The 13,667-nt window shown below is 47.8% G+C and overlaps 1 protein-coding gene across 3 annotated transcripts in view; it reads left to right on the top strand.

Moving 5' to 3' along the window:
- The window catches only part of LOC140394199 (epithelial sodium channel subunit beta-like), a 52,911-nt gene that overhangs the window by 23,644 nt on the left and 15,600 nt on the right, over positions 1 to 13,667 (top strand). For all 3 annotated transcript variants that reach the window (XM_072481184.1, XM_072481185.1, XM_072481186.1), the window contains exons 7-10: positions 866 to 1,029; positions 2,942 to 3,040; positions 5,825 to 5,942; positions 13,496 to 13,574. In XM_072481184.1, coding sequence (XP_072337285.1) covers positions 866 to 1,029; positions 2,942 to 3,040; positions 5,825 to 5,942; positions 13,496 to 13,574 — 460 coding nt within the window. The remainder of the gene's footprint in view (positions 1 to 865; positions 1,030 to 2,941; positions 3,041 to 5,824; positions 5,943 to 13,495; positions 13,575 to 13,667) is intronic.

The following is a 13,667-nucleotide window of genomic DNA, read 5'->3' as shown; positions in this document are numbered from 1 at the left end:
GGAGTATTGGGGAAGGGCCTTCAGCTAATTCCTGAAGCCGTCTCAACAGCGCACGCCGTGCTCCTCGATGGCGTTGTTTTGGAGAGGGCGGAGCATCTGAAAACAGGTGCTACCCCCCTCCGATTTGGTTGTAAACAGGGATTCTCCGCCCGATTATCGATTACGATATCGGCATCATGCAACGGAGAATCCCGCCCCATATCTTTAAAATCTTCCATAGATTTCCCCGCACAACATTTTGTAAATATTTTTCTAAATTTAGAGTACCCATTTTTTTTCCAATTAAGGGGCAATTTAGCAAGGCTAATCCACCTACCCTCCACATCTTGGGGTTGTGGGGGTGAGACCCATGCAGACACGGGGAAACATTTTGTATATTTGTGTATGCATCGGTCTCCCTCCCTTTCACTCTACCTTTCTCTGTCCATCTCTCTTTCACTCTGTTTCTTTCTCTATTTATCCACCTCTCTGTTCCCCACCACCTCTGCCTCTTTGCTCTCTGGTTGTCCCTTTCCTCTATGTTTCTATCACCCTCTCTATTTCTTTCCATCTCGCCCAAATGCCAAATCAAGCGACTCTGATCAATTGAGAGACCCAGGAAGAATCTACCATTCTTATTCAGTTTGGGCCACATCAACTCTTAACTGTCTCTGAAGTGGCCCAGCAACTAACTCAGTCCATCAAGCATTGTCACAGGGTAACTAGGGATGGGTAATAATTGCCGACCTTGTGAGTGACACCCATACCCTGAGACTGAATAAAAAACATTTTTTACTCAGTGTCATAGCGATGAATGTTCTTCCATCTTCCCAGTGATACAGCCAAAGGGATCTGTCTTGAACTAATTGTTGGTCTTTGTGTGCAGGGCTGAAGCTGGTGCTGGATATCTCTCAGGAGGATTACAACCCCTTTCTCTCCATTGCAGCTGGAGTCAGGTTCATGCTACACCAGCAGAATAGCTACCCGTTCATCCAGGATCTGGGCCTATATGCCAGGCCTGGCACCGAGACCTCCATTGGCATATTTGTGGTAGGTGTAACAGTTGGCATTGCTTGACAAATTGTGGGAGCGAAGGGCAAGGATCCCTCTCTTTCACTCTAGGAACTGAGTTGAAATACAAACCAGACACCTGTTGTAAAATGGAGGAGGGATGATCCTTGCTCCAGCTCTCAATCGCTCCATTTTGGTTTCTTGATTGGAGCATTGGAGCATTGGTCCAGCTGATGACTGCCAAATCAGCAGAGGCCAAGGTCTTCCTTAGCTTGTTTGACTCAGTGCCACAGTGGGTGGTGCTCTGTCTACCCTCTGAGCCATTGGATTTACCCATCATCCTTTACACGCTGTGATTAAAGAGTGCACACCTCCCCAAGATGCACAGGTCCTCAATCATCACATGAAATCAGGATAAACATCTCGCGATGATCAGACGCGCACCAATGTACAACTCCTTCGACCCCAGCAGCGCCATAGGCATCAATGACCCATCATAGCCTCCTCTCCTTGGATATCAAACACATCAGCACCCAGCCAGGAGCCAAGAATGGATTCATCATACCCATCATACTCCTCATAATTGACTTAATATGATTTTTAATATGATTTGATGAGATCAGGATAATGTAGGACACAGGCCATTGTGCCCACATTTTGCACTCCCCTGTAGGAAAAAAAAGATAGCAACAATATTCAACAACATGATTAACAGTGAGTAACGTCCAAGATAGCAGAGGAACCGCAGGGCAAACTGCAGGATAAAGACATCTTTCATGTTGCATGAGAAGAGAAAGGTTAAGGCACGATCAACGAACACTCTTCAGGGTGTCTCAAGGATTCCAATGATCATTGCACAGAACACCATCACTCCTGCCATGCCATCTCACCGATGCCCAGGCGGTCCACAGCTTAGGGCCTTGGCTAGGGGGAATGACTTGACCTGTTCTGCCATCTCCAACCTCTCATGACAAGCATTGAGAACCAGATACTACAGAAGCAGTGATGGCCCAGCCAACTCCTGGCCTCAAAGACAAATCTGATACACCAGCCTCCAAATCCAGATTACCAAAGCATGGCAGCCAATTTTCGAACTAACCTTCCACCTCTTGCCAGGGGCCAGGCTTGGGGGCACACCCTGCCCGGTCCCATTCCCCGAACCGTCAGGACAGGTGACACATCATGTAGCAGGAAGTCGACAACACAAAGGTGGACCCTAATCCTAAGGAAAGTGCTCTTTCAATAACCAGAACCTTCTTGTGTGCCTCCAGCACCTCCTAACAATACCTGTGATTCTTCACAGTGAGCTCTGATGACCTGCACCACCGAGTCGAGAGGTTCAGCCAAAACAGCATTTTAATGGCGGCCAACATCCAGGTGCATACAACACCACCCAGGCGAGAGCCCGCTCAGCAGTTACTGTGCCACTTTAAACTGGGCCCCACCCCGGCCCACCATGAACAAACAAGGGTGTTAACTTTTCATCTTGGTTTCTCCTCGGTAAAAAAACAATCAGGAACTGCCAGGGACAATGTAGCCCCCAAAAAAGGCAATTATGAAATGTGCACCGCGATGAAATAATAGATTAAAAGATGAGCAGAGCTGGAGCTCACAAAAACGAGGCCGACCCCTACGCTCACATTGCACGACCCCCCCCCCCAACTCCAAAAGCACTCTTTGAAAAGAGCAGGGGAGTTCTTGATGGTGGCCTGGTTTATCTCTCCCCAAACATCACTAAAACAGATGACCTGTTCATTACCACATTTCTGTTTCTGGTGTTATCCTGTGCGTAAAGTAGCTGTTCATTTTCCGACATTACAACAGCAACTAAATTCAAAAGCACTTCATTGACTGAGAAGGGCTGCAGGATATCTTGAGGTTATGAATGAACTGTGTTATTTAAATGCAAATTTATCATTCTTAAGTGCTCATGTCTTCTGTCTCCGGCCAGGATGAAATAGTGCGTCTGGGTGGTTCCTACAGCCACTGTACATTTGATGGTTCAGATGTAGATGTGAAGATTCTTTACAATACCACCTACACAATGCAGGTACTTTAGTCCTTAATCAGACATGTTCCTGTCTCTTTTTCCATGTTTTCCTCTCCCTTCTTAGGAACATAGGCTTTGGGAGGAGGAGTAGGGCATTCAGCCCTTTGAGCATTTTCTGCCATTTAATAAGATCATGGCTGATCTGGCTGTGGTCTCCATTCCACTTTCCTGTCAGCCTCCTATAACTCTTGACTCCCTTGTCTATCTGCCTTGAATATGTTCAATGACCTGGCCTCCACTTCTTTCTGGACAAGAGAATTATATTAACCACCCTCCGAGAGAAAATGTTTCTCCTCACCTTTGTCTTAAAATTTGAATTCTCCTTCCGTGTACCCGAACAGGCGCCGGAATGTGGCGACTAGGGGCTTTTCACAGTAACTTCATTGCAGTGTTAATGTAAGTCTACTTGTGACAATAAAGATTATTATTATATTATAAAGGGGAGACCTTTTATTCTTAGACTGTGTCCCCTAGGTCTAGTCTCCCTGACAAGAGGAAACATCCTTCCGCTTTCTACCATGTCAAGTTCTTATGTCTCTTTTCAAGTCAGGAACCCAAAACTGTACGGTGTTCCAAATGTGGTCTCACCAAGACTCTGTCAAGCTGCAGTAAACCTTCCCTAATGTTGTATTCCTTTCCCTTGCAATAAACAACAAAATTCCATTTGCTTTCCTAGTCATTTGCTGTATCTGCATACTACCTTTCTGTGATTCCTGTACCAGGACACACAGATCCATTTACCCCACCGAGTTCTGCAATCTCTCCCAATTTAAATAGTATACTTCTTTTTCATTCTTCCTGTCAAAAGTTCACAATTTTGTCACATTGTATTCTATGTGCCTAAGTTTTTCCTACTTGGGGCAGCGCGGTGGCACAGTGGTTAGCACTGCTGCCTTACGGCACCGAGGTCCTAGGTTCAATTCCGGCCCTGGATCACTGTCCGTGTGGAGTTTGCACATTCTCCCCGTGTTTGCGTGGGTCTCACCCCACAACCCAAAGATGTGCAGGTTAGCTGGATTGGCCACAATTGCCCCTTAATTGGAAAAATGAATTTGGTGCTCTAAATTTAAAAAAACGTTTTTCCCACTCAGTCTATCGGGCAGCATAATCAAAGATCCCTTCCACCCGGGTTATTCTCTCTTCCAATCTGTGCCATTGGGCAGGAGATACAAAAGTCTGAGAACACGCGCTAACAGGTTCAAAAACAGCTTCTTCCCCACTGTTACCAGGCTCCTGACTGACCCTCCTATGGACTGAACCGATCTCTCCACACATCGTCTCTACTGAGTAGTACTACACTCCGTATGCTTCACCTGATGCCTGTGTCTATGTATTTACATAGGATAAAAGCAATTACTGCGGATGCTGGAATCTGAAACCAAAGAGAGAACGCTGGAAAATCTCAGCAGGTCTGGGAGCAGCTGTAAGGAGAGAAAAGAGCTAACGTTTCGAGTCCAGGTGACGCTTTGTCAAAGCTCTGTGGCTTTGACAAAGGGTCACCTGGACTCAAAATATTAGCTCTTTTCTCTCCCGACAGATGCTGCCAGACCTGCTGAGATTTTTCAGCATTTTCTCTTTGGCTATGTATTTACATTGTGTATTCAAGTCTGTCCTATGTTTTTTTCATGTATGGAACGATTTGTCTGGACTGTAATCAGAACAATACTTTTCTCTGTACCTCAGTGCACGTGACAAAAATCAAATCTATTTTTTAACATAAATTTAGAGTACCCAATTATTTTTCTTTTCCAATTTAGGGGCAATTTAGAACACAGAACATACATACAGTGCAGAAGGAGGCCATTCGGCCCATTGAGTCTGCACCGACCCACTTAAGCCCTCACTTCCACCCTATCCCTTACAAGTCCTGGCGTTGGACTCGAACCCGGAGCTTCTGGTCCAGCGGTAGGGGTGCTAGCACAAGGCTTCCTATTTCACTAGTTACAGCCTACCTAACCCCCAAAAATGCATTTCTTGCTACACTCTGCTTCTTGTTAGCTAACCAATATTAATGTTACCCCCTACCATGTTCTCTTAGCTTGTGGAATAACTTTCGATGTAACACCTTATCAAATGCCTTTTGAAAATCCAAGTACACCACATCTATAGGTTCTCTTAATCCACCTTGTTTGTTACTTCCTCAAAAATCTCTAAATAAAAGGGCAGCACGGTCACGCAGTGGGTAAGTCCTGTTGCCTCACGGCACTGAGGTCCCAGGTTCGATCCCAGCTCTGGGTCACTGTCCGTGTGGATTTTGCACATTCTCCCCGTGTTTGCGTAGGTTTCGCCCCCACAACCCAAAGATGTGCAGGCTAGGTGGATTGGCCATGCTAAATTGCCCCTGAATTGGAATAAAGGAATTGGCTACTCTAAGTTTATATTTTTTTAAAAATTCTCCAAATAAATTAGTTAAACACAATTTCCCTTTCGCAAAACCAAGCCTCATTCACATCCGGATTTTCACCTTGAGATGAGTTTTTCTGGGTTGGCGTTCAATAAGCACTGGCTTTAACTGGGGCAAGGACTCCAGACTCAGGCTCTCAATGGGGTATAGGTTCCACAGGTACTGGCTCTCAATGGGCATGGGCTCCATGGGACCGATTCTCACTGGAATAGGTTTGGTCTAATTGAGATCCTGGAGGTGAATAGGAAGGGGTTTGGTTCATTGGGAGTAAGATTGTGTATCTTCATTGGCAGGTCAGCAAACTGTAGTAAATTTACATCGTCTGGAAATGAAGCCTCTATGATAGTTTCTCTAATGTTCTGGTTGTATTTTATCCTCAGACCTGTCTCCGTTCCTGTCTCCAGAATCACATGGTGAAGTTTTGTGGGTGTGGACATCACAACTATCCTCTACCAGAGGGAGCATATTACTGTAACAACAAGGACAATCCGAACTGGGGTAAATCTGTGACTTAAACTGACAGGATCCTGCGCAACATTCCCTCCAAGCTGTGTGGATGGTTAACTGCATAGCAATCAGGAACTTGCGAGGCAGGGAAACAAGCAGGCTGCATACAAGCAATGGTCTCTTTTAGAAGCATGCACACGCAGTCATGTCAATATTTAAGGGAATGCACGGTGCCGCAGCGCACCCCAGCAAACAAAAATTAGAAGAAACATTGGTTCCATCTCTGAACATTGAGTGCCTTAAATGACAGGATCCTGTAATTGAATATAGAGAGTGAATTAAACCAACTGGGACCATCTCCAAATATTGAGACTGCGTTGAACCTGAAGGGTCCCATTTCTGAATGCAGAGAGTATATTAAACAGACGTAGAATCATAGAATCGCTACAATGCAGGAGGAGGCCATTAGGCCCATCGAGTCTGCGCTGACCCCTCTGAAAGAGCACCCTACCCAGGACCACTCCCCCGCCCTATCCCCATAACCCCACCTAACCTTTGGACACTAAGAGGCAATTTAGCATGGCCAATCCACCCATCCCACACATCCTTGGGCCGTGGGAGGAAACCGGAGCACCCGGAGAAAACCCACATGCACTGAATATTGAGAGTGAATTAATCTGGTTCCAATGCTGGCTCTTGTAAGTAAGAACATACAAAACGTGAGCAGGTGTAGGCTATTTGTTCTTCCAAGCTTGCTTCATTATTCACTAAAACCATGAATGATCTCTTCAAATCCACCTTGTTACAATATCCCTTTATTCCTTGATTTTATTAGTATCCAAAAACCTATTGTCCTCCGTCTTGAATAGACTTACTGACTGAGCGTGAACAGTTCCTTAGGGTAGAGAATTCCTAAGATTCACAACCTTTGAGTAGACAATTTCTCTCCATCTCAGTGCTAAATGGCTGACACCTTATTCTGAGACTGTGATTCCCTAGTTCTAGACTCCGCAGCCAGGGGGGGAAAATCCTCCTGGTATCTATCCGGTCAAGGAATTTTATGTTTCAATTAGATCACTTCTTACTTTTTGAAATGCTAGGGAATATATAGGTCGGGTTTACTCAATCTCTCATCATAGAAAAATCTCTTCAGCGTTAGAATCAGTCTAGTGAAACTTTGTTGTACGCCTTTAAGGCAAATGTATCCTTCTTTAAGTAAGGAGACTAAAACTCTACACATTCTCCAGATGTTCTCATTGTATCAATATAATTGTAGTAAGATTTATTTACTCTTCTATTCTAATCGCTCTGTATTAAAGACTTACTTACTATTTGCTTTCCTAATTGCTTGCTGAACCTGCATGTTAACTTTCTGTGGTTCATTCACAAGGACACCCAATTCCCTCTGATACCAACATTTTCCACTCTCTCGCCATTTTAAAAAGATATTCCGCTTTTCTATTTTTCCTTCCAATGTAGGTAACTTCACATTTCCCCGGATTATATTCCATCTGCCACCTTACTTAACCTGCCTATATCCTATTGTGGCTACTTTCCCACCTAACTATATATCAGAAAACTTGGGTACATTAACTTGGTTCCCTCATCTAAATCATTGATGTAGACTGTAAAAAGCTGAGCCCAGGCGGGTGCGGCGATGACCAGCTAAGTCGCACGTTTCGGCAGCTCCCGGTGGAACGGACTTTTGGGCTCTTGATAGGAGCCCCAACGGCAATTTTAACGGCTGAAAACACCGTGCGGTAAACCAGAAGGGTGTTCCCCCTGGACACGGATGGAAAAAGGAGAGGAAAGTGGCCGGATTGCAGCGGATCCTTTGGAACAACGGCAAGGAAGGCAAGCAGAAACCAAGATGGCGTCGGAAGGTGGCAGTTTCATATGGGGCCCTGAACAACAAGAGTTTTTGAAACGCTGCGTGGAGGAGATAAAAAAGGAAATGAAGAAAGAGTTGTTGGCCCCGATATTACAGGCGATTGAAGGGCTGAAAGAGGAACAAAAGACCCAGGAGCAGGAGCTTCGGGTCGTGAAGGCGAAAGCAGCAGAGAATGAAAACGATATACAGGGCCTGGTGGTGAAGTCGGAGATACAGGAGGCACACCAGAAACGATATGTGGAGAGGTTGGAGGCACTGGAAAACAACGCAAGGAGGAACAACTTGAGGATTCTTGGCCTTCCTGAAGGTGTGGAGGGGGCGGACGTCGGGGCATATGTGAGCACGATGCTGCACTCGTTAATGGGAGTGGAGGCCCCGACGGGTCCGTTGGAGGTGGAGGGAGCATACCGAGTTATGGTGCGAGGATCGAGAGCAGGAGAAGCTCCCAGAGCCATAGTGGTGAGATTTCTCCGTTTTAAGGATAGAGAAATGGTCCTTAGATGGGCGAAGAAAACTCGGTGTAGTAAATGGGAGAACGCGGTGATCCGCGTCTATCAAGATTGGAGTGCGGAGGTGGCGAGAAGGAGGGCGAGCTTTAATCGGGCCAAAGCGGTACTTCACAAAAAAAAGATAAAATTTGGAATGCTGCAACCGGCAAGACTGTGGGTCACATATCAAGGGAGGCACCACTACTTTGAGACGGCGGATGAAGCGTGGACTTTTATTGTAGAAGAAAAATTGGAATGATTGGACTACGAAAATGAACGTTTGGACAAAGTGGTGGGACGAGTGGGGGGGGGGGCGAAGAGGGATTGTATGATTAATCCTGCGGTATGGTAACTTTTCTTTCTCCCACAGGTGGTGATGGGGGGAGGTGGGGAGGGAGAGGAGATGGGGCGTTGGCCATGGGAGGCGGGGCCGAGGGAGAGGCGTGGGCTTGGTTCCCGCGCTATGATAATTATGGCGGGAATAGAGAAGCAGGAAGGAGGGGGCGCCGCACGGGGCGAGCCGTGATCACGGGGGGAAGCCGAGGTCAGCCAGAGTTTGCTGACTTCTGGGAGCAACATGGGGGGAGTAATTACGCTAGTGGGGGGTCTAGCGGGGGGGGGGGGGAATTACTGGGTTGCTGCTGCTGGGGAAAGGGGGGAGTGGGTACGGGAAAGGATGGGCGGGGGGGGCACCGTCTGGGAGAAATACAGCTGCGTGGGAACTGGGCGAGAAGCTGGAAAATGATGATGGCTAACCGGCAAAGGGGGGGGGGTGGGAAGCCCCCCAACTCGGATGATCACGTGGAACGTGAGGGGGCTTAACGGGCCGATAAAGAGGGCACGAGTACTCGCACACCTTAAGAAACTTAAAGCAGATGTGGTCATGTTACAGGAAACGCACCTGAAACTGATAGATCAGGTTAGGTTGCGCAAAGGATGGGTAGGGCAGGTGTTCCATTCGGGGCTGGATGCGAAAAACAGGGGGGTGGCTATATTAGTGGGGAAGCGGGTAATGTTCGAGGCAAAGACTATAGTGGCGGATAACGGGGGCAGATACGTGATGGTGAGTGGCAAATTACAGGGAGAGATGGTGGTGTTGGTAAACGTGTATGCCCCGAATTGGGACGATGCCAATTTTATGAGGCGAATGCTAGGACGCATCCCAGACCTAGAGACCGGAAAGCTGATAATGGGGGGAGACTTCAACACGGTGTTGGAACCAAGGCTGGATAGGTCGAAGTCCAGGACTGGTAGGAGGCCGGCAGCAGCCAAGGTGCTTAAGGATTTTATGGAGCAGATGGGAGGGGTGGACCCGTGGAGATTTAGTAGACCTAGGAGTAAGGAGTTCTCGTTTTTCTCCTATGTCCATAAAGTCTATTCACGCATAGACTTTTTTGTGTTGGGTAGGGCATTGATCCCGAGGGTGAGGGGAACGGAATATACGGCTATAGCCATTTCGGATCATGCCCCACACTGGGTAGACTTGGAGATAGGGGAGGAAACAAGAGGGCGTCCACCCTGGAGAATGGACATGGGACTAATGGCGGATGAGGGGGTGTGCTTAAGGGTGAGGGGATGCATTGAAAAGTACTTGGAACTCAATGACAATGGGGAGGTTCAGGTGGGAGTGGTCTGGGAGGCGTTGAAGGCGGTGGTTAGGGGGGAGCTGATATCAATAAGGACACATAAAGGGAAGCAGGAGAGTAAGGAACGGGAGCGGTTGCTGCAAGAACTTTTGAGGGTGGACAGACAGTATGCGGAAGCACCGGAGGAGGGACTGTATAGGGAAAGGCAAAGGCTGCATGTGGAATTTGACTTGCTGACCACAGGCACTGCAGAGGCACAATGGAGGAAGGCGCAGGGTGTACAGTATGAATATGGAGAGAAGGCGAGCAGATTGCTGGCACACCAATTGAGGAAAAGGGGAGCAGCGAGGGAAATAGGGGGGGTGAGAGACGAAGATGGAGAGACGGAGCGGGGAGCGGAGAGAGTGAATGAAGTGTTCAAGACATTTTATAAAAAATTGTATGAAGCTCAACCCCCGGATGGGAGGGAGAGAATGATGGAGTTTTTGGATCGGCTGGAAATTCCCAAGGTGGAAGAGCAGGAAAGGATGGGATTGGGAGCACAGATCACGGTAGAAGAAGTGGTGAAAGGAATTAGGAACATGCAGACGGGAAAGGCCCCGGGACCGGACGGATTCCCAGTTGAATTTTACAGAAAATATTTGGACTTGCTCGCCCCGCTACTGACGAGGACCTTCAACGAGGCAAAGGAAAGGGGACAACTGCCCCCGACTATGTCAGAAGCAACGATATCGCTTCTTTTAAAGAAGGAAAAGGATCCGCTACAATGCGGGTCCTACAGACCAATCTCCCTCCTCAATGTAGATGCCAAGGTCCTGGCCAAGGTAATGGCAATGAGAATAGAGGAATGTGTCCCGGGGGTGGTTCATGAGGACCAAACTGGGTTTGTGAAGGGGAGACAGCTGAACACGAACATACGGAGGTTGTTAGGGGTAATGATGATGGCCCCACCAGAGGGTGAAACGGAGATAGTAGTGGCGATGGATGCCGAGAAAGCATTTGATAGAGTGGAGTGGGATTATCTGTGGGAGGTGTTGAGGAGATTTGGGTTCGGAGAGGGGTATGTTAGATGGGTGCAGCTGTTGTATAGGGCCCCAGTGGCGAGTGTGGTCACGAATGGACGGGGATCGGCATATTTTCGGCTCCATAGAGGGACAAGGCAGGGATGTCCTCTGTCCCCATTACTGTTTGCACTGGCGATTGAGCCCCTGGCGATAGCGCTGAGAGGTTCCAAGAGATGGAGGGGAATACTTAGGGGAGGAGAAGAACACCGGGTATCTTTATATGCGGATGATCTGCTACTATATGTGGCGGATCCAGCGGAGGGGATGCCAGAAATAATGCGGATACTTGGGGAGTTTGGGGATTTTTCAGGGTATAAATTGAACATGGGGAAGAGTGAGCTGTTTGTGGTGCATCCAGGGGAGCAGAGTAGAGAAATAGAAGACCTACCGTTGAGGAAGGTAACAAGAGACTTTCGTTACCTGGGGATCCAGATAGCTAAGAATTGGGGCACATTGCACAGGCTAAATTTGACGCGGTTGGTGGAGCAGATGGAGGAAGATTTCAAGAGATGGGATATGGTAGCATTGTCAATGGCAGGGAGGGTGCAGGCGGTTAAGATGGTGGTCCTCCCGAGATTCCTCTTTGTGTTTCAGTGTCTCCCAGTGGTGATCACGAAGGCTTTTTTCAAAAGGATAGAAAAGAGTATCATGGGTTTTGTTTGGGCCGGGAAGACTCCGAGAGTGAGGAAGGGATTCTTACAGCGTAGTAGGGATAGGGGGGGGCTGGCACTACCGAGCCTAAGTGAGTACTATTGGGCCGCCAATATTTCAATGGTGAGTAAGTGGATGGGAGAGGAGGAAGGAGCGGCGTGGAAGAGATTAGAGAGGGCGTCCTGTAGGGGGACCAGCCTGCAGGCTATGGTGACAGCCCCACTGCCGTTCTCACCAAGGAACTATACCACGAGTCCGGTGGTGGTAGCTACACTGAAGATTTGGGGACAGTGGAGAAGACATAGGGGAAAGACCGGAGCACTGGGGGGGGTCCCCGATAAGAAACAACCATAGGTTTGCCCCGGGGGGAATGGATGGGGGATATGGAATGTGGCAAAGAGCAGGTATAACGCAATTGAAAGATCTATTTGTGGATGGGAAGTTTGCGAGTCTGGGAGCGCTGACCGAGAAATATGGGTTGCCCCAAGGGAATGCATTCAGGTACATGCAATTGAGGGCTTTTGCGAGGCAACAGGTGAGGGAATTCCCGCAGCTCCCGACACAAGAGGTGCAGGACAGAGTCATCTCAAAGAAATGGGTGGGGGACGGTAAGGTGTCGGATATATATAGGGAAATGAGAGACGAAGGGGAGACTATGATGGACGAACTAAAAGGGAAATGGGAAGAAGAGCTAGGGGAGGAGATTGAGGAGGGGATGTGGGCAGATGCCCTAAACAGGGTAAACTCGTCGTCCTCGTGCGCCAGGCTAAGCCTGATTCAGTTTAAGGTATTACACAGGGCACATATGACTGGAACACGGCTCAGTAAATTTTTTGGGGTGGAGGATAGGTGTGCGAGGTGCTCGAGAAGCCCAGCGAATCATACCCATATGTTTTGGTCATGCCCGGCACTACAGGGGTTTTGGATGGGGGTGACAAAGGTGCTTTCGAAAGTAGTAGGAGTCCGGGTCGAACCAAGCTGGGGGTTGGCTATATTTGGGGTTGCACAAGAGCCGGGAGTGCAGGAGGCGAAAGAGGCCGATGTTTTGGCCTTTGCGTCCCTAGTAGCCCGGCGCAGAATATTGCTAATGTGGAAAGAAGCCAAGCCCCCGGGGGTGGAGACCTGGATAAATGATATGGCGGGGTTCATAAAGTTAGAGCGGATTAAGTTCGTCCTAAGGGGGTCGGCTCAAGGGTTTACTAGGCGGTGGCAACCGTTCGTCGAATATCTTGCGGAAAGATAGATGGGGGAGAACAAAGAAGGCAGCAGCAGCGGCCCAGGACTTTGGGGGGGGGGGGGGGGGGGGGGGATGGGGGGGGGGGATGGGGGGGGGGGTGGCCTGAGACAAGGCAGTTGCCAATTAGGGCTAGTTTTTATTTTTTGTTATTTAATATTTATTTATTTGTTGTTGTTTTTGTTTAAATTAAAAAAGGTCATTATTATCTGTATTGTTACAATGTTGTGTATAGGATGCACAATGTACTGTGTTGGTTGACCAAAAATTTTCAATAAAATATTATTTAAAAAAAAAAAAGCTGAGCCCATACTCATACTTACAGTATCCAACTCATTACAGCCTGCCAACCCAAAATTGTTCCATTTATTTCTACTCTCTGTTTTTTGTTCATGTTGATAAGATGTTAATATTGCAATACTGAAAAATAATTTTCACATATGAATGGATCACTAAAAGAAACATAAACGTAGCATTAGGACTGGTAGTGTACAGTGGGAGAAAAGGAGATTTTTCCGTTATTAGATTATCAAGCTCATTCACAGAAGGGAAATTAGATAAACACTGAAGGGAGGGAAATATAACGTGTTAACAAGTCAGGGAGTTGGGGCTAGAGTGAGTTGCAGAGCTCGAGCTGTATGGCCTGTTCCGGTGCTGTGCTTCTAATGTCCACTGTTCTTTCCCCACTAGGTTACTGCTACTACCACCTGAAGCAGCAGATAGAAGCAGAGCATTCAGAGTGCCTGGAGAGCTGCAAGCAGCCCTGCAAGTGAGTACTCTACTGCTCAATTTTCAAACATATGGTCCAGGGAAGCCATTAGGGCCCTTCCCTCACCCCCAACTCCACCCCGGCCTCCTCAAT

Source organism: Scyliorhinus torazame, chromosome 17 (genome assembly GCF_047496885.1).
Source record: "Scyliorhinus torazame isolate Kashiwa2021f chromosome 17, sScyTor2.1, whole genome shotgun sequence".
In the NCBI taxonomy this organism is placed as follows: Eukaryota; Metazoa; Chordata; class Chondrichthyes; order Carcharhiniformes; family Scyliorhinidae; genus Scyliorhinus; species Scyliorhinus torazame.
The sequence above is the reverse complement of the archived record's forward strand: the minus strand, read 5'-3'. Positions and strand labels throughout refer to the sequence as shown.